This window comes from Choloepus didactylus, chromosome 20, assembly GCF_015220235.1.
Source record: "Choloepus didactylus isolate mChoDid1 chromosome 20, mChoDid1.pri, whole genome shotgun sequence".
Classification (NCBI taxonomy): Eukaryota; Metazoa; Chordata; class Mammalia; order Pilosa; family Megalonychidae; genus Choloepus; species Choloepus didactylus.
This window is the reverse complement of record NC_051326.1, coordinates 33,442,708-33,462,830: the sequence shown is the minus strand read 5'-3', so window position 1 is coordinate 33,462,830 and position 20,123 is coordinate 33,442,708. Positions and strand designations below refer to the sequence as shown.

Sequence of the window (20,123 nt, the reverse complement as noted above, 5' to 3'; positions counted from 1 at the left end):
CATTCTTCTTAGTCATACCCATCTTAGGAATGCAAATTAGTTTTCTATTAATTTAAGCAAACACAATCACACAGGAAAATCCCTTGAGGCAAAAAAAAGCACCTCTCATAGCCAAATATAAATTATTTCTGACCGTTGTAATTAGGAAAATAAATGAGGAACCAATTTAATTGTCTTTTTAATCTCTAGAGGAAATGCTTTAACGTTTTTCTTTATGGATGTCTTCAGTACTGTATAATCCTAAAGTTCTTTTATATTCATTTAAAATCTCTCATTCTGTAATCTGAGCCCATTCTCTTTGGGGAAGCACCAAGAAAAGTAAATGAGATATCCTTAGTCATTCTAAATGTACTTTCCATCCTTGCCAATGTACAAACATGGTAATGTCATGTTTTTTAATTTCATTTTTTGAGTATATCTTCTTTTTCATATTGATTTAACCAACATACTATTTTTAACATCACTGTGGTATTTTATAATAATGCCATGTCTACGTTGAGTCATGCCATGCCATTAAGAATTTTACTATCCTCACAAACAACTCTGCAGTGTAAATATAATTATTCTTACCTTATAATTGAGGAAATTGAGTCAGAGAGGTTGTTAGTAGTAGAGCTGAGATTTATATTCAGGCTTGCCTCACTTCCAAACCCATCATCTATCCATACTGCCATACTTTTTATCATGTTGAAATATTACAGTTAGCTTAGCTGATCCCCTACTATCAGGCATTTTGGATTATTTTTCATCTCTTACAGTGATGATAATATTGCATGAAAATCTTTTTGTAATATAATCATCCTGGATCCCTATGCAGATTAGTCTCACAGAGTCAGCTAGCACTGTCTCAAAGTATGAAATATGAATTCCAACTTCATTTTGTCCCTCAAACAAACATCACAGAGGATCCCAGTTTAAAACCCATAACAATACTTCTCAAATCCTCTTCCTTAATTCCCCTGTCACTACTATGGAGACAATCAAACTCTGAATTCCAAAACTCTGCATCCAGCCAAAGGTATCCAGCTTTTCTCCTATCTCCTCACTCCTTCTCTGTGGCTCTTTACTATACAGATCAATTCACTTTCTTTGGCCTGGTCCTTTCCCTGGCTCTAGCCTCTCTGGCCTTTCTTTACCCCTCTACTCATTCTCCTAATAATGCATCCCAAAAGAGCTGGGAAAGTAAGTCTCCTTTTGTGGGAGTTGGAAATATGGATTGTAAAGAAGCGGGGGTGGGAGATATCAGAATAACATGTACACATTAATAAATTTTATTCCTGTGGTATTGTAAGTTAAGTTGTTTGCTTTTTTTCATTTTAGGGTCCTTTTTTTTCTTGAGTTATGGCTCCAAAGTGAGATTCTTGGGTCATTGAATAGATCTATAATAGTGAAGAGTTTTAGTCAAAGAAGTATTCCTACTAATTTTAAAAATGCATCATATTATAATGAAGTTGACTTTTCATAAGGCTTTTAAGAATAAATTTTTGCTTTATATGCTTTTTCAGGTAGTCAGTGCATTTTATGATTATAACTCAAGTTCATTATAAAATTCTGATTACCATGTGATAACTGTATTAAATCTTTATATATGAATGCAATAATATACAAAAATGAAACTAGCACATACTTCCCTATTTTCTCTTACCTAATGGGCTAGTGAAGAAAAGAGATTTAGACTTCTGGCAAAGCTGCTCATTCAACTGTTGGGTGTTTCCTTAAGGGCCTTTCTTTTGGTTTTTGGCCTGTCCCCAAGTTCTATCTTTGGTCAATCACTGTTCTTGGACTGGTTTGGGAGAATATCTGGGGAAAATTGTGAAGTAGCCAAAGCTTTTGTTTGGCATGCCCCAGATTATTTTGGCATTTATATCCTCTCTCTGGCACTCTTCTCCGGGTCCTCCTGCTGTTTCTCCTTTATTAACACTTCCTCTCTACTTATATCACTCATTTGCATGTTGGTAGGGATTTAACTCATTATACTCCCTTTCTCAGGGATATTTGCATTTTATACCTTATCTTCAATGATGAATGGCAGGCTTTGATCTGGTACTGGAGTTTTAAGCACTGATGAGCTAATGTAGAAATCATTTGGGGAAGTGGGGAGCTGCTTGAAGTTGTATTTCATAAGTACATGTTTTCTCAGCCTATGAACAAAGCTAGGTGCCAACTTATTATTCTTATGTAACTGCCAGTTCTGAGGTCAGATGTACTTGGGGACATACTGAGTCTTTGAGTATGCTCACAACTATAAATGTGAGGAAGGGTAGATAGGTGGCAAAACATAAAATTTAGTAGTTAGGGAAAGAAATATGAGATATTCATTAAAATTAAATTAATTCGAAATAAATAAGTCACTTTCTATGCCATTCTTATCTCTTCCTCCTAATGAATTTCTAGTGTCAGACTAAACCTGGAGCTTTTTCTTTCCCTCCAGTTTGACAAATGGACAGACTCTCAAAGGAAAAGAATCCTGACAGGCCTGTTAGAACGCTGCTCCTTGTCCCAGAAAAAGTTCTACTGTAGACAACTTCAGGAAAAAATTCCAGCAGATGCCCTGGATTTTACCACCAAGCTTCCAAGGGTGTTATCCTTATACATATTTTCTTTCCTGGACCCCCGAAGTCTTTGTCGCTGTGCACAGGTAAAGACAAAGAAGTAATATGTAAGATTTTATGAGAACAGCCTTAGAAAATTTTAAAACTTGAATAACTTAAAAAAAAAACAAAAACAGATATACACAAAACCAAGAAATAGATGAGATGGTCAAGTACTACAAGGTTTAGTCTGTATAGCTTAAAATAATCTCCACCTCCTATGTATTTAGCTTGGTATTTAGAGCCCCAAGCAGGGAAAAAGTGTAAGATACCATCAGTGTCCACAAAAAGTATTTGCTAGTAGGGGAGACAGATACACGTTTAAGAAATATTTCATCAGTAGGACAGTCTTATATTGCACAGTATACAAATACAATAAAATTCCAAATCCTATATTCAGGCCATTCATTACTAGAAAACTTAGAGTAGATGCTAATGATGTAATACTCACAAAAGAATATGAGGCTGAAAAGATCACAGAAGCCTCGGAAAAGATGTTGGCCATTATTTTCTTCCAAGTAATTCCGTGATTTATTGAGGTGAAGTTAAATGTTACACACTTTATGTAAGCTATAAAACTGGTAGTCATTTTGTTGAGTCTTTTCATAGAGTCTAATGAGACCAGGAATTAACCTGCTACTGTGCATTTACATGTAACATGCTAACTTTAGTTTTTAAAATTAAAAAAAAAAATGCAGTAAGAAAGGTTGATTATTCAATACATGGTGTTAGGACAACTGGACAGCTGTTGAGGAAAACAAAATTCCAGTAAGATAAAAGATTTATATGAAACCAAAGGATACCATTAAAATACTCAAAGAAAACTTTTTTTAATTCAATTTTATTGAGATATATTCACAAACCATGCAGTCATCCACAGTGTACAATCAGATGTTCACAGTACCATTTATATAGTTGTGCATTCATCACCACAATCGATTTTTGAACATTTTCATTACCACACCAGAAAAAGAATAACTTCCCAAAACATCCCATAACCCCCATCGCTCCTATTATTCATTTACTTTTGTCCCCATTTTTCTACTCATCTGTCCATACACTGGATAAAGGGAGTGTGAGCCATAAGGTTTTCACAGTGGTATAAGCTATATAGTTACACAGTCATCTTCATTAATCAAGGCTACTTGGGTTACAGTTCACCAGTTTCAGGTATTTCCTTTTAGCTATTCCAATACACTAAAAACTAAAAAGGGATATCTATATAATGCTTAAGAATAACCTCCAGAATGACCTCTCAACTCTATTTGAAATCTCTCAGCCACTGAAACTTTATTTTGTTTAATTTCTCTTCCCACTTTTGGTCCAAGAAGCCTAAAGAAAACTTTTTTTATAGGGGATACATGCAGTAGTCTACAATTCCCAGAAGCCTTAGAAGAAAATAAACAATTTAAAATCTTGCTTTTATCATAAGCAAGAATAAAAAAAAGCAAGATTTTAAATTATGACCTTATAAAAATTAGAATTTCTCTGTGGAAAAAAATACCATAAATGAAGTCAGAGTAAACAGGGGAAAAAACATATTACAAACAAAGGGCTAATTTCCTCATTGTTTTAAAGATCTTTTATAAATCTATATAAAAAAAAAAAAACAACAAACTAGCAGAAAGGTGAACAAAGGAAATCAATAAATAGTTCACAGGAAAAGAAATTCATGTTTCTAAAACATGTAAGCTGCATAGCCATACTGCGACATGCCGTCTTTCGTGAATCAGATTGACTGAGTTTTTTTTTAAATGGTAGAAGTCTACGTATTGGTGAAGATGTGGGAAATAAGAACTTTCATATATTTTTGATAGATAAATTGGTGCAACTGCCATGAAGAACAATGAAAATTTTAAATAAAAATTTGCTTTGACCCAGTAGTTGCACTTCTTGGAGTTCATCCAATTGGTATACTTCAACATGTGCAAAAATTATGTCTATAAGAGGATATTCGCTGCAGCACTGTTTGTAATATCAAAAGGCTGCTAACAACCTGAATGCCCATTATTAGGAGACTGGCTAAATAAATTACAACAATCTCAAAGATATATTAATTATCAGTGAAAAAAGCAAGATGCAGAACTGTGCTACCATTTTGGAGAGAAAAAAAATATATACGTATTTTTTTATGTATAAATATAATATTTCTGGAATGACCCCCACAAAAAACTGGTTATAGTGGTTATATCTAGGGGAGGAACTGAGTGACATATCCAGGGATTGGAGAGAGATTATTTTTGTTTTTATTATGTGTCCATTTGTTTTATTTGACTTTTGTCTTAATGTATGCGTATTACCTCTTCAAAATATAAAATAATTTTTAAAAGAACACAACAGTCTAATAGGAAAGTATCATACAGTCATATGATGAATTATTATGCAGCCATTAGAAAACATGTTTTTGAAGAAAACTGATAACATCAAAGATGATTATGATATGTAAAATGAAGAAAGTAAGATTTTAAATTATAGGTATAGTATCACAGTTTTGTTTTGTGCATGCCCAGAAAAAAGACTGGAAGAAAAAGAACCCCACTATATTGTTAATTGTGAATAATAGTCATCTCTGGTTGATGGGATTATGGGTATTGTTTTTCATCAGACATTTCAGAATTTTGCAGGTTTCCCACAATGAAAATGTACCATCTCTATTCACTATATTTCAGTCTTGCAAAATCTCAGCTTTATATTTTATTCCCATTCCTGACTGTGAGGAAGACACAGGCAGTTGTTCTTTACCTAGATTTCAAGTAAACAGTCATTGCACTAGAATAAGCTTTGAGTTGTTTAAAAAATGGGGGAGCGTATCTTATAGGCTTAAAAGCTCCTGTCTACCTGTTAATTCTCCTCATTCCCCTGTATCTTACACACCCACACAAACAAAGAAAAAACAAAACAAACAAAAACCTTATCAACCTTGAGAAAAGAAACTACTTGTACTTACGTACCCAGGCCAAAACAAGACCTAAGGAAAAGGAGAAAAGGAGTGAAAATTGAGAGACGTTTCTCCTTGTGCCCCCAAACCCATCTCTCCATTGAATTCTGAGTTAATTTACCATATGGAGATTCAAATAGGTATGGTTTCATTTGGGGGCTAAATAAACTAATTATGATTTCTGTTCCTGCCTGTGTGGCTCTGCCAGATCCTAAATCTTATGTTTCTTCTAATTTTGCCCCACTCCCACATTAATGTCTCACCTGCAGAACATAGTACAATGCTAAACACAGTAGGCTCTCAACAAACAGTAGGTGAACGGAGAGAGGGAAGAAAGGAAGGGTAGATAGATAAATGGATTGTATAGATAGTGAGGGCCATTCTAGAGTGTTCTAGCTATTTTTTTGGTGCTCAAAAATTATTGTTTAATTAATCTTGAAAAAGAGGCCGGTTTTCCAAGGGTGAAATTCTATAAATTTGGTTTTGAAAGTTAAGAAGTTCCATCTTTGCAGCTCTTGTAGCTAAGACATAGAATACCTAGTCTCAATTTTAAATATGAATTTGCCCTAGTTTCCAGCAAGACTTATTCAAAATCTGGGGAAAATTATATTGTAAATACTGCTGCACATAGTAGGGCCACCTCTACCATTTGCTGAATGTGTGGAATTGACCATAATGCTATGGAAATAGAATGTACGTAACAAATACTTGATGCTCTATGGAATCTTTGAGGATAGATAAGACATAGCATATAGGATTGTTATTACATTTTGTTTATAAAATTTATAGTTAGTTAAAGCATAAGGATGGAGGTAAAAAGAGAAGTGTCCCATGAAAAGAATAAACAATATGCAGAACTAAATTTATATAACCTTTGTATAACTTTCATATGACTTCAGGAACTTTCAGGAATTTCCAGATTCTATCTGAGCTTCAGTTTCCTAATTCACAAAATGGGAGTAATAATTTATACTTACTTCCCTAAGTTGTAATGATGATGCTCAATAAATATTAGTTGACTATGATGCTAAGTCTGAATTCACATTTAAGGAAAATCTGCCTGCTTGGATAGGAAGTTCTTTAGGTAAGAGGAAACTTTAAGCTGTGATTTGGAGAAAAAGGACAAAAATTTATCTCAGCTATAGGGTGACAGCTCAAAACCTAGAGAAAGTGGGCATGTAAACCGAGTTGATTTTTTTTTTAATTGTTATTGTTCTAGGTGAGCTGGCATTGGAAGAACTTATCTGAGCTGGATCAGCTCTGGATGCTCAAATGTTTACGGTTTAACTGGTACATCAATTTCTCTCCAACTCCCTTGGAGCAGGGTGTATGGAAAAAGCATTATATCCAAATGGTGAAAGAACTTCATGTTACCAAGCCTAAGGTAAATAGGACGTAAAAAACAACAACAAACTTAAAGTATAAAGCTGTTAGGAGTTATAAATTGCCAAACTCAAAGCTGGAGAAGTGGGTTAGTTCAAAGGAAATATATTCTGACTTCAAACACCTTTTCTGAGAACTTGATAGCCCTTTTCGAGCTACCTTGTCAGTTGAGAGTCCTCTTTCTGATGCCAACACACCAGGAAGTGAGGACTGTGGAGCATCGCCGTCTGCCCAGTTTCCTCGATTTCTGTATATCTGACTCGGACACCAGACAATTTTGACCCTGGGACTCTGTAAAAAATGTGCAGTATTTGTTATTTATGGATCATCAGATTTTCTTTACTAGTTAAAATTTTCTATAATTCCACCGTGTGAGCTGAAGTTTATTTTTTGTACCATTTATAAGGAAAGTTTCCTAGTAAATTAATAATCAGGGGAAGTCATAATGGGCATATTAAATTTCCTTTCAAGCTAGAAACTAAGCATTGTAGAGCATTTACCTTATAATCGTAATACATAAATAATACAAGAATAATTCTTTCTGGTGTCTTTCCATGCATTATAACCAATGTTTATGTTCATTTGTATAGTCACAGTTAATTCCCATAAGATAACTTATGGGAAATTTTTGTGAGACTTTTCTTTACAACACGATCTATATATACACTTGCAGAGTTGTGCATCATTTTATAGAATAGATGAGTCTGAAAACTTGTTTGTAAATTAAGTTTTTTTTTTATCTTCATTTTATTGAGATATATTCATATACCACGCAGTCATACAAAACAAATCGTACTTTCGATTGTTCACAGTACCATTACATAGTTGTACATTCATCACCAAAATCAATCCCTGACACCTTCATTAGCACACACACAAAAATAACAAGAATAATAATTAGAGTGAAAAAGAGCAATTGAAGTAAAAAAGAACACTGGGTACCTTTGTCTGTTTGTTTGTTTCCTTCCCCTATTTTTCTACTCATCCATCCATAAACTAGACAAACTGGAGTGTGGTCCTTATGGCTTTCCCAATCCCATTGTCACCCCTCATAAGCTACATTTTTATACAACTGTCTTCGAGATTCATGGGTTCTGGGTTGTAGTTTGATAGTTACAGGTATCCACCACCAGCTACCCCAATTCTTTAGAACCTAAAAAGAGTTGTCTAAAGTGTGCGTAAGAGTGCCCACCAGAGTGACCTCTCGGCTCCTTTTGGAATCTCTCTGCTACTGAAGCTTATTTCATTTCCTTTCACATCCCCCTTTTGGTCAAGAAGATGTTCTCTGTCCCACGATGCCAGGTCTGCATTCCTCCCCGGGAGTCATATTCCACGTTGCCAGGGAGATTCACTTCCCTGGGTGTCTGATCCCACGTAGGGGGGAGGGCAGTGATTTCACCTTTCAAGTTGGCTTAGCCAGAGAGAGAGGGCCACATCTGAGCAACAAAGAGGCATTTGGGAGGAGGCTCTTAGGCACAACCATAGGGAGGCCTAGCCTCTCCTTTGCAGCAACCATCTTCCCAAGGGTAAAACCTGTGGTAGAGGGCTCAACCCATCAAACCACTAGTCCCCTGTGTCTGTGGTCATGTTAGCAACCATCGAGGTGGGGTAGGCCAATACCCCTGCATTCTCCACAGGCTCCTCAAGGGGGCACTACATCTTTTTTTCCTTGTTTTTCTTCTTTTTTTTTTTAACTTTCCCTTCTTCTTTTTTTTTTTTTTTAATCTTCATTTTATTGAGATATATTCACATACCACGCAGTCATACAAAACAAATCGTACTTTCGATTGTTTACAGTACCATTACATAGTGGTACATTCATCACCCAAATCAATCCCTGACACCTTCATTAGGTAAATTAAGTTTTTAAAATGATTTTTGAAACCAGAGAGGGGTCATATTCTATGAAAAATTGCAGTGTATCCTTTAAAATTGAGGAATTCTGTTGAAATATAAATAGTCAACTTCTTACTTGCTCAAAATTTAGTTTTAGATTTTATTGTGTGTTCTTAAAGTAATATCCATATGCATTAATATACTGATAAGTTGTGCATAATTAATATTGTTACAATTTCAATGATAAACTGGCCTTTCTGATTTCATTAATTGATGTGCTGTATGAGAATTTCTCTTAAAAAGAAAATTTTAAGCTGCAATGAGGGAAAAAGTTCTTTTAAAAATTACCATGGCTGTGACTTCTTATAAGGCTTTTCTTGCATCTCATTCTCAGTTAGGAACAGGGAGTGGAATTCATTAGCTGAAGCTTAGACTGTTTAGGGGCAGAGGAGAGAAAAGTTTTTAACCAACTTGAAGAATGAAAAGTGGTTAGAGTATTATATATCAAACTGACTTTATTGTTTTGTTTTTTAGCAAAAACTTTTCCCACAAAATACTGATGCATAAGTATATTTTAAATGACTAATAGTTCTGTTGCAAGAAAATTTCTACCTCTTTGCTTGATATTAAGTTTCTGTAGGGACTTTTATTATATTAAACTTAAATTTATCTGTTGAAGAAATAGACCTAAATCAGAAGACTAAGGTTAATAAAGTCAAATGATATACTTATCAGTTAAAGCAATAGACCTATGTCAGAAAGACTAAGCTTAATAAAGTCACTTGGCTAAAATTAGTAAAATCAACTGTCAGCTCTATACATACTTGTATAATTTGTATAATTCCCTGTGAGTTTGTTCCAATGGTGATGAACATAGGCAACTACTCTAGTAGAGCATAATGAATACATGATGACCAAAGATGGTGTAACATTCAAAAATCAGTTGATGTAATTCATAGAATAAAAGAGAAAGGATGAATGATAACTCAATATATGCCAAAAAAAGCACAAAAAACTCAACATCTATTCACAATTGAAAAAAAAAACTGTCAAAAAGACTTCAGGTAGAGTTGGCCAAATTTTATTTATTTAATACAGAAAAGTCATCACTGATTTCATTGATTTCATGATTACCTATTTTGTTCAAGTGTTAAGCATTTTGTACTTTTCAGAATTAACGATGTTTGCTTATATGAAATTACTAACAATTATGCCTGAGGATTCCCACTGAAGCTGGATTTTATTATCATGTATTATTTATCCCCAGTAGTATTAAACTAGACTGCCTCCAGCAAAAACAGACAGAATTAACTATAAGGTCAGAAAAATGAAATGAATGGCCATTCTAGATGAGACCTGCATGAAATATTGAATAGTAATGACTAATAATGAGCTATCAATTATATACATACAAAACATTTTCTTAATCTGCTGCTAGGCTACCATCATTTGTTAGATGAATAAATATTTATTAAATGCTGTTATGTGCTAGGTGCTAGACATATCAAAACCCCAACACTGCTTTCAGGGAGCCTGGTCTAATAGCCCAGGACACGGACAGAAAAACAAATAATTACAACACTGAGTACAAAGTGCTATCCTGTAGTAGAAATATACAAAGAGTTGTTGCAACAAGGATGAGAAACTAACTATTCTGTTTGGAGGGACTCAGAAATTTTTTGATTTTCAGAAAAAATTCACGCAAACCAATTTACCAAGCAAAGCTTCCTTAATCTCTCAAAGAACAAAAATTAAGCCCTTAATGGCTTCTCAGCATACCAATACTCCTGTCCGCTTAGGCTACAACCACATACAAACTTTATGAACTTCACATGCACAAAAATAGGCTTTCAATTTTTGAAAATAAAAGCAAAAGTATTTTTTAGGAGTAGTTGAAGTTTTGATAATTGATAAAATCTATAGTCTACTCCTATCTAACTCGAAATTATATCTATGTGTTATAGGTAATTAGGGTTGGAGTACCTTTGCTTTGGAATGCATACAATTTTATGAGTCATTAACAGCAGTTGTAACAAACTGTACGATGAATGGCAGACAGAAAGGTTCATTGCAGGAGCTGACAAGCCAGTCCTGGATTCAAATTCTGACTCTGTGACTTAATACTTCTGAGGTAGTGAGCAAGTTAATTAATTTCTCCTCTCTTCCTTTTCCTCTTCTGTAAACTAGGAATAGTAATGATTAGCTAATAGGGTTGTTGAGAAGGTCAAATGAGAAAATGCATGAAAATTGCCTTATACAGTGCCTGGCGCATAGCAAATATTCATTGGGTGATGCCTGCTGTAATCATCATGATCATGAAATGCTGCTGCTGTGGTTTGTTTCAATGTTTTGGTTATTATTAAAGTGTTTTGGGAACAAAAATAATTAATTTTCTTCTTCTAGACTCCTCCAAAAGATGGCTTTGTGATTGCTGATGTTCAGCCAGTTGCAAGCAGTTCTCTAGAGGAAAAGCAGTCTCTTTCATCAGCTTTTTGGTCCTCTTTAAGAAAGAAAAATACAGGGGAGAAAGAACTCCCACCATGGCGTTCCTCTGACAGGCATCCTACTGATATCATTCGCTTTAATTACCTAGACAACTGTGACCCCATCAAGTGGGTCTGGCAAGGGTAAGAGCTCTGTGCCCTTCTTAACTTCTTTGCTTTGGGAAACAATTTATTGGCACATCATACATAAAAGATGAAAGTAGAACTTTCTGTGAAATGCAGAAGCTTTCCAGTACATGGAGGCAAAAAGTAATTGAAAAGTAGAATTAGCTATTATTAATAAATCTGCCCTGTTCATTATGATTTGTTTATAGTTTGTAGCTGTAATGAGTTAATAGTACAACTTCTTTCAATATTTTAATACCTCTAATTCCAGTCCAACCCCACAGGGTTCATTCTAGCCTCTCTTCTTTCCATTATTTGTACCTTCCTTCTCCAACACTGGGAAACCTGGCTCTCGTTATATTTACTCATTATATATTATATTACATATATACTTATTATATATTTACTTATTTGCTCAGTCCTAAAACACAAAAAAAGTAATTTCAGCATTACTAATTCATAGCACTGTAAAAATGAATCTGTTAATGTCAATTCAATATTTGTTAATGGTCCTTTTATATAGGCATGGTGGATTGAATTGTATACTCCAGTTTAAACCTGTTCTTGGTCTTGGTCCACATTCTGATGGATATGGACCCATTGTAAATAAAATCTCTTCAAGATGTTATTTCAGTTTAGGTGGGGCCCAATTGAATCAGGTTGGGCTTTAATCTGGATTACTGGAGCCCTTTATAAACTGAGTGAAATTCAGACAGAGAAAGAAGCCATGGGGAGCAGTCAGAAGCCAGAAATCAGTGGACCCCAGAAGAGAAAGATGAAGACATCTCCATGTGCATTGCAAGATGATGGAAAAGCTAAGGAACCCCAAGGATTGCCAGCAGCCAACCCTAGTTCTCAGAGACCTCTCCTAGCCTCAAAACTGTGAGCCCATAAATTCCTGTTGTTAAGTCAACCCATTGTATGGGATTTGTTTTAGCAGCTAGAAAACCAATGCAATTTTTGGTACCGGAAAGTGGGTTGTTACTACTACAAATACCTAAAAATATAGAAACAACTTTGTAATTGATTTATGGGTACAGGCTGGAAGAATTGTGAGGTACTTGACAGAAAAAGCCTATATTGCTTTGAAGAGACTGTTGGTAGAAATATGGACTTTAAAGGTACGTCTGATAAGGCTTTAGAAGTAAACTGAGAGAGGTGATCCTTGTTATAAAGTGGCAAATAACTTGGCAAAATTATGTTCTAATGTCATGTTGAAAGCAGAAAGCAGTGAACTCGAAAATTTAGCTGAGGTAGTTTCCAAGCTAAGAGTGGAAGCAGCATGGCTTCTCCTTGTAGCTTATAGTGAAATGCAAGAGGAAAGGGATAAACTGAGAATTAAACTCTTAAGTACAAAGGAACCAGTAGCTGGTAATTTTGAAAATTTTCAGCCTATCTAGATGGGGTGCTCTGGGACTAGGCCAGAAGCGGAACTATCAGGGATGGAGCTTTCAGGAAGTGAGTCCCCAAAGGACAGGGCTCCATGTGAGGGTTTAATGGAACAGCCCTTCGCTAAAGAGGGTATGGCTGAACGTGGATCCAGTTAGCCATTTCAGTGGAAGTCAGGGTTGGAAATGCAGTTATCCAGGAAGGATTTGTGGAAAGTTCTATTGTCTGATGGTTCGGACCCACTTGAACTGCACTCAAAGCCAACAACATTTATGCAAAATTTGTTTGAATGTAAGCAATGCCTGAAAGGGACAGAGAAGGGATGAATTAAAGGAAGAATGACTTCAAGGCATGAAAGCTGAAGTATGGACCAAAGAGATTTCCTCAGGCCAAGAGAGTGGGCCCATCCACATGGGTGGACAGGGCAGACCATGTACCCCTGCACCTGGAGGGGGCAGTACTTGTTCCCCATTGTTCATGGAGAATACCACCACTGAAAGTTCAGAGATGGGATTCTGTGCCCCAGCATTTGGGGAGAACCTGGCCACCATTCCAATGCTCAGAGTGGGTACGGCCTACCACCCAGTGTTCAGGGAGAGCAGGGCCACTGCAAAAACACTTGGAAGAGGTGGAGCTGTCCCCCCATCAGGCCTGGAGGACAAAACATTAATCCACAGATGTCTCACAGACCTTGAAAGCTAATGGAGTTTGCCCTGCTGGTTTTTGGACTTGTTTGGGACCCATGACCCCTGTTTTCCTTCCAATTTTTCCCTTCTAGAATGGGAATATTTATCCTATGCCTGTCCCTCTACGTATATTGGAAGCAGATAAGTCATTTTCTAGATTTCGCAGGTCCTCAGACAATAGAATTTTGCCCTAGGCCAGACCACACCCATAACTAATTTTAATGAGGCTTTGTACTTAGCATTGTTCTAAAATGCCTTAAGGCTTTAGGGATGGTGTGTTGGAATGAATGTATTTTGCAAGTGTGGAGAACATGTTTTTTAGGGGTCCAGAGGGAAGATTTTGGTGGACTGAATTGTGTACCCCAGTTTGGAGGATGTTCTTGGTGTTGGTCTACGTTGCAGACCCATTGTAAATAAAACCTCTTCAAGATGTTACTTCAGTTAAGGTGTGACCCAACTGAATCAGGTTGAGTTTAATCTGGATTACTCGAGTCTTTTATAAGCGGAATGAAATTCAGACAGAGAGAGAGAAAGGCCCTGGGAAACAGCCAGACACCAGAAACCAGTGGAACCTGGAGAATAAAGGAGAAGACATTTCTGTGTGCATTGCCATGTGATGGAAAAACCAAGGAACCCCAAGGATTGCTAGCAGCCAACTCCATAGTGTCACAGTCTTCAGGGAGAAGGCATTGCCCTGCTGATACCTCAATTTTGGACTTCTCCTATCCTCAAAACCACCTAAGTTCCTTTCGTTAAGCCAACCCATTGTATGGTATTTGTTTTAGCAGATAGGAAACTAATACAATAGTCATAACACTGTGTTCCAAAGCTGTATGGATTATTTTTTCTTTTTTAATACCCTTTTCGATGTGGTTACCTTACATGGTTCTGAAATTAAAACTATAGAATAGTGTTCAAAGAGTATACAAAAAGTTATATTCAGAGAAGTGTCACTCTCTTCTGCCCTACTCCTACGCCCATCATCTTTTCCATCCCATTCCTGGTAGAAAATCTCATTAGTTTCTGGTTTATCTTTCCAGTGTTTCTTTTTGCATAAAGTTACATTGAGATAACATTTTTTAACTATTTGATTGGCAAAAATGTTAAAGTTTGACAATATATTTTGTTGCTAAGGCTGTGGGGAAACACTGTTATCCATTGCTGGTCAAAATGCAAATTGGCATGAACCTTCTGGAGGGAAATTTGATAATATCTAACCTGTTGACCCAGCGGTCCCACTCTAGGAATCAACCTTGAAAATACCAAACATACATCATCCGTTCCAGGTTATTTAATGCAGCATTGTTTATAACTTTGAAATATTGGAAATAATCTAAAGGCTCATACATAAGAGTAGATGAATAAACTTTGGTACATATACACAATGGAGTACAAAGCAGCTGTAAAAATGAATGAGGAAGGTCTCTATGAACTGATATGGAGTGTTTTCTAGGAACATTGTTAAATGAAAACAGCGAAGTGCAAAAGAGTGTCTGTGGTGTCCCACCTGTAGTATAGAAAGAGGAAATAAGAAAATATGTATCTCTTCATTTGTGCAAACACACAAGCACACACATAAACACAGAAAAGATAAATCAGAAATTAATTTAACAAATTTTGAAATATTTGAAAATGTTATAATACATCCACCATGTTTTTAGCATATATTTCAACAAAATTAATATCAAGGCAGTGTAGGATAGTGATAAAGAGCACAGACACAGAGGCATGCTGCTTGGCTTCAAATTCGTCCCCCCATTACTAGCTGTATAAGCCTGGAGAAGTTCAGAGAGGTTATCTTTGTGTCTTGGTTTCCACATCTGTGAAATTACTGTAGTAGTAATGCCTAAATCATAGAATCATTGTGAGGATTAATCATATATATATATATATATATATATATATATATATATATATATATACACATACATACATACATACATATATACACATACATACATATATATAATAAAAGTGCCTGACACATACTAGGCACTTCCTTTGTAGAATGGGTTCTAAAGTTTTATTATTTGGCTAATAAAGAAAAGGGTAATCCAATAGGCTTGATGACTTGGGGACGTTCAGATTACATTTGATTTTTAGGACCACTGGGGTTTCTTTGGAGGTAGCTGGCTGAGATGAGAGTGGTATCCCTGATTAAGCTAGAATTGACCTTGGGAGCACAGACCATGTCTTACTCATCTTTGTAGCTCCACTGACTAGCATTGTGAAGATACTCATCAAATACTTATTTTGATTCTTGAATTTTAAATTATCTGATGGTTTCAGAGAAATCTACATAGCTTGGTGATTGTGATGATTAAGTTCATGTTTCAATTTGGCCAGGTTTTGGCATCTAGCACTGGCCTGATTGTTACTGTGAGGACATTTTGTGGACTTAAATCATCAGTAAGTTCATTGCATCTATGGCTGATTACATCTACAGTCAACTGAGGATATAGCCTTCAATAGTAAGAGAAGTCTCTTCCAATCAGTTGAAAGCTTTAGAAGGAGAGGGGATGATTTCAGCAGTCAGAAGAGAATTTCCATCTCTACTTCAGCCAGCCAGCTCCTCCTGGTCATCGAAAACCTTCATCAGAGTTCCCAGCTTGCAGCCTGCCCTATAGAATTCGGACTTGTGGTTGCCACAGTCTCATGAGACAATTTTTATAAAATTTCATAATATTTAGAGGTATCTCCTGTTGGTTCTTTTCCCCTAGAGCACCCTAATACAGTGATAATTTAGAAAGATCTAGGGTAAAAAAAACCCAGGGTACAAAATGGGTTATAAAAGAAATACTACCATTTACATTAAAACGGGTAGAGAGAAAGAATATATATATACTTATTTGTATATACTTAAAATATTTCTGGAAATTTACACAAGAAACTGACACCATCATTTGCTTTCAAGGATATCTTTGCTCTGTCTCTTGGCTTTTCTGTTACCATCCTGACTCATTCTTGGTGTCATGGGCTTAATTTACCAACTGGCTGCCTTGGACTTCCAACTCTGGCTCTATTCCCTGGATTCCGATCTCAGTTATCCTCCTGTATAACTGTGCCTCTGTGGACTAGTAACTTAGCATTTCTCACACCTATATGCTGGTTCATACGGGCAGGCATTATTCAGCAGATAACTGGGTACTAAAACTTATGAGGACTTAACAACTTAAAAAAAAAAAAAAAAAGCCTAATCCTGGATAATTCCGGTGGTCCTTGATTTTTATTTGAATTATTTAGAGGGAAAAGGGCATTTCAAGCTAGGAAAAGGCAACCCCATCCCTACATTCATCCCAGCCCTCTTTTTTAATATAAGATCTCATAATGTGCAAAGAGCTCCACGAGGAAATCCCAAAGACCCAAGACTCTGATTCAGATAATCTGCATCATTGGAGAGGGCTGTAGAAGAACTTCTTTCAGTAGACTATTGAACTATTACGATGTTATGCTACAGCCCTGTTTGCCCCTGTCAAGATGTCAGGTTTGAAAGATTCTACTGAAGAGATTTCTAGTGTCTTTGTCAGTGACCTAAGAATCCATCTCAAGAAGCTAGAGAAAGAAGAGTAAAGTAAAACCAAAGTAAGTAGAAGGAAGGAAATAATAAAGAACAGAATTAATGAAACAAAACAGACAAATAATAAACAAAATTTCAAAACCAGAAGTTCTTTGAATGACTCTACCAAATTGATAAATTTCTAGCTAGATGAATCAAGAAAAAAAGAGAGGTAACACCACTCTCAGGAAGGAAATGGAGAATGTCACTACAGATCTAATAGACATTACAAGGACAATAAGAGATATTATTAAAAACTTTCAATAAACTGAGCAATTTATATGAAATAGATAAATTCCTGGAAAATCACAAATTAGTAAAACTCACACCAAAAGAAATAGATAACACAAATAGCCCTTTATCTATTAAATAAATTGGAGTCGTAGTTTAAAACCTTCCCACAAAGAAAACTATAGATCTGAATAGCTTCACTAGTAAAGAAAAGACACATATTTTTCAGAAAACGAACTCATTTTATTACTCTTTATTTATTTACAACTAATTTTATTACTCTGATACCAAAACCAAAGATATTACAGGAAAAGATACTGCACACTGATACACTGCATGAAAATAAATGCAAAAATCTTCAATAAAATTTAGCAAATCAAACCCAGGAACATATAAAAAGGATAATATATCATTACCAAGTGTGGTTTATTTCAGGAATGCAGGGTTGGTTTCACTTTTGAAAATCAAAATAATTCACCATATTCACCAAATAAAGGAGAAAAAAACCATATAATCATTTCAAAAAATGCAAAAAGCATTAGACAAAATTCAACTCCCTTTTGTTATAATTTAAAAAAAAACTCGCAGCAAATTAGGAATACAGAGAAACTTCTTCAATCTGCTAAAGTGCACTTAACAAAAAGCCTACAGCCTACATTATACTTAATGGTGAAATATTGAACACTTTCCTCCTGAGATTTGGAGCAAGGCAAGGATGCCTACACTCAACATGTCTATTAATGTTGTACCGTAAGTCCTGGCCATTACAATGAGGCAAGGAAAAAAAGAGAAAAAGATCAGAAAGGAAGAAGTAAAGAGGTTTCTATTTGCAGACGGCATGATTGCTTATATATAAAATTCTCAGGAATCTACGAAACAACTGCTAGAACGAATAAGTGAATTAAGTAAGGTCACAGGATGCAAATTTAATATACAAAAATAATGGCATTTTTATTGTATCTTTATATTCTCTGGAAAACTATTAGAAAATGAAATTAGAAAAGAAATCTCCAATAGTGGAAAAATGTATAAAATACTTAGGAGCGAATTAAACAAACAAAAAAACTTGTAAGGCATATACATAGAAAATTATAGAACATTTTTGAGAGGGTTTTCTAATAAAACTTTTTATGATGAAAATCCATGTATACAAAAGTAGAGATAAGAATCAAATGAACCCTTTGTAATCATCATCTGACATCAACAGTTTTCAACTCATGATCAGTCTTATTTAATTTATTCCCACATTCAGTTTGCCCTTCCCCTGAATTATTTTTAAGACAAATCCAAATGTCACATTATTTCATTCATAAATATAACAATTTACATCCTTAAAAAATAGATTCCTTCTAAATATCGTAACAGTACTATCACATCTAAAAATGATTTAAATGATTCTTTAATATGAACAAATATGTGAATTTTCAAATTTCCTTGAATGTTACATAAGTGTTTTGATTTTTTTAAATAGTTGGTTTGTTTAATGAGGTTCCAAATAAGATCTACATGTTGCATTTGGTTGACGTATCACTTAAGCCTTTTTTTTTATACTAAAGTTTATTCGTAAATGTATAATAGGCTCCAAGACAAAGCATTCTAGCCACAAAGGTGGCAACAGATGTTATAGCAGGGAATCCAGATGTTTAAACAGGAAGGGAATAAAGGGTCACGTAGGCTCATGCACAAGGAGCAGCTTACTTTTTGCCAGATTCCCTAATTCCGCTGGTGGCCAGGAGGCCCTTCCCCATGGGCTTTGCTTTAGCTTCTTAAGTTTCTTCTGCTCTTCTTTTTGTTTCTGCTTGAAAGCGTGATATTCCTCATTCATTTCCTTGGCCTGCTTCTTGAGCTGCTTCAGGGGCTTCTTGCCACCTTCACAGCCGGATGTGGTGCCCTCCTTCCTTCCCCAGACCCTGCCAACTAAAGCACTTAAGCCTTTTAACCTATAGGTTTCCCCTGTCTTTTTTTTACTTGCACTTTATTTGTCAAAGAAATCAGGTCAGTTATCCTATAGAGTCTCTCACATTCTGGATTTTGCTGACTGTACCCCTAACATGCAGTTTAGCATGTTCCCCTGTCTCCTGTACCTGCCATATGGGTAGACAGATCTAGAGGCTTGGATATATAATGAATGAGGTTATATATTTCCATCATGGGAGATGTAATTTCTGGTTGTTTCTCTTTTTGTGATATTGATGGCCATTGATGAACACCACCTAGATCCATTATTTTAGGTAAAGTTTTTCTATAAAGTGCGAGAGAGTAAATATTTTCAGCTTTGCGGACCATATGGTCTTTGTTGCAACTACTCAACTCTGCTATTATAGTGCAAAAATAGCCATAGACAATATGCAAAAAAAAAAAGCGTGATTCTGTTTCAGTAAAACTTTATTTGCAAAACAGGTGATACTAGTCAGGATTCTCCAGAGAAACAGAACTAACAGGAAATATACATATGCATGTATGTAAATATGAGATTGTTATTATAGGAATTGGCTCATGTGACCGTGGGATTTGGCAAGTCTGAATGGGAACTCTGATGAAGATTTTGATGATTTCCCCAGGAGAAGCTGGCTGGCTGAAACAGAGGTAGAAATTCTTCTTTCTAGCTGTTGAAATCATCAGTTCTCCCATTAAGGCCTTCAACTGATTGGATAAAACATCTCTCATTGCTGAGGGCAGATTAATCTGTTGATTAGGGTGGAATTTCTGATTGAATTATTTCCATGGAGGTGTGGACCCTGCCCATTCAGGGTGGGTCTTAATTAGATCACTGGAGTCCTTTAAATGGAGCTCACACGCAGAGCAAGGAGGACAAAATGCCCCTAGAGCAGATGAGAGAGTCTTTTGGAGAGATGCATGGGAGCTGATGCTGAGAGATTCTTGGAGATGTGGACAGAAGAATGT

General features: G+C 35.7%; 1 protein-coding gene and 1 pseudogene across 6 annotated transcripts in view; one reads left to right on the top strand and one right to left on the bottom strand.

Moving 5' to 3' along the window:
* The window catches only part of FBXO16 (F-box protein 16), an 85,843-nt gene that overhangs the window by 26,369 nt on the left and 39,351 nt on the right, over positions 1-20,123 (top strand). For all 6 annotated transcript variants that reach the window (XM_037813029.1, XM_037813030.1, XM_037813025.1 and 3 more), the window contains exons 4-6: positions 2,432-2,638; positions 6,749-6,913; positions 11,152-11,375. In XM_037813029.1, the coding sequence (XP_037668957.1) occupies positions 2,432-2,638; positions 6,749-6,913; positions 11,152-11,375 (596 nt within the window). The remainder of the gene's footprint in view (positions 1-2,431; positions 2,639-6,748; positions 6,914-11,151; positions 11,376-20,123) is intronic.
* Positions 18,914-19,310, bottom strand: LOC119516958 (annotated as a pseudogene).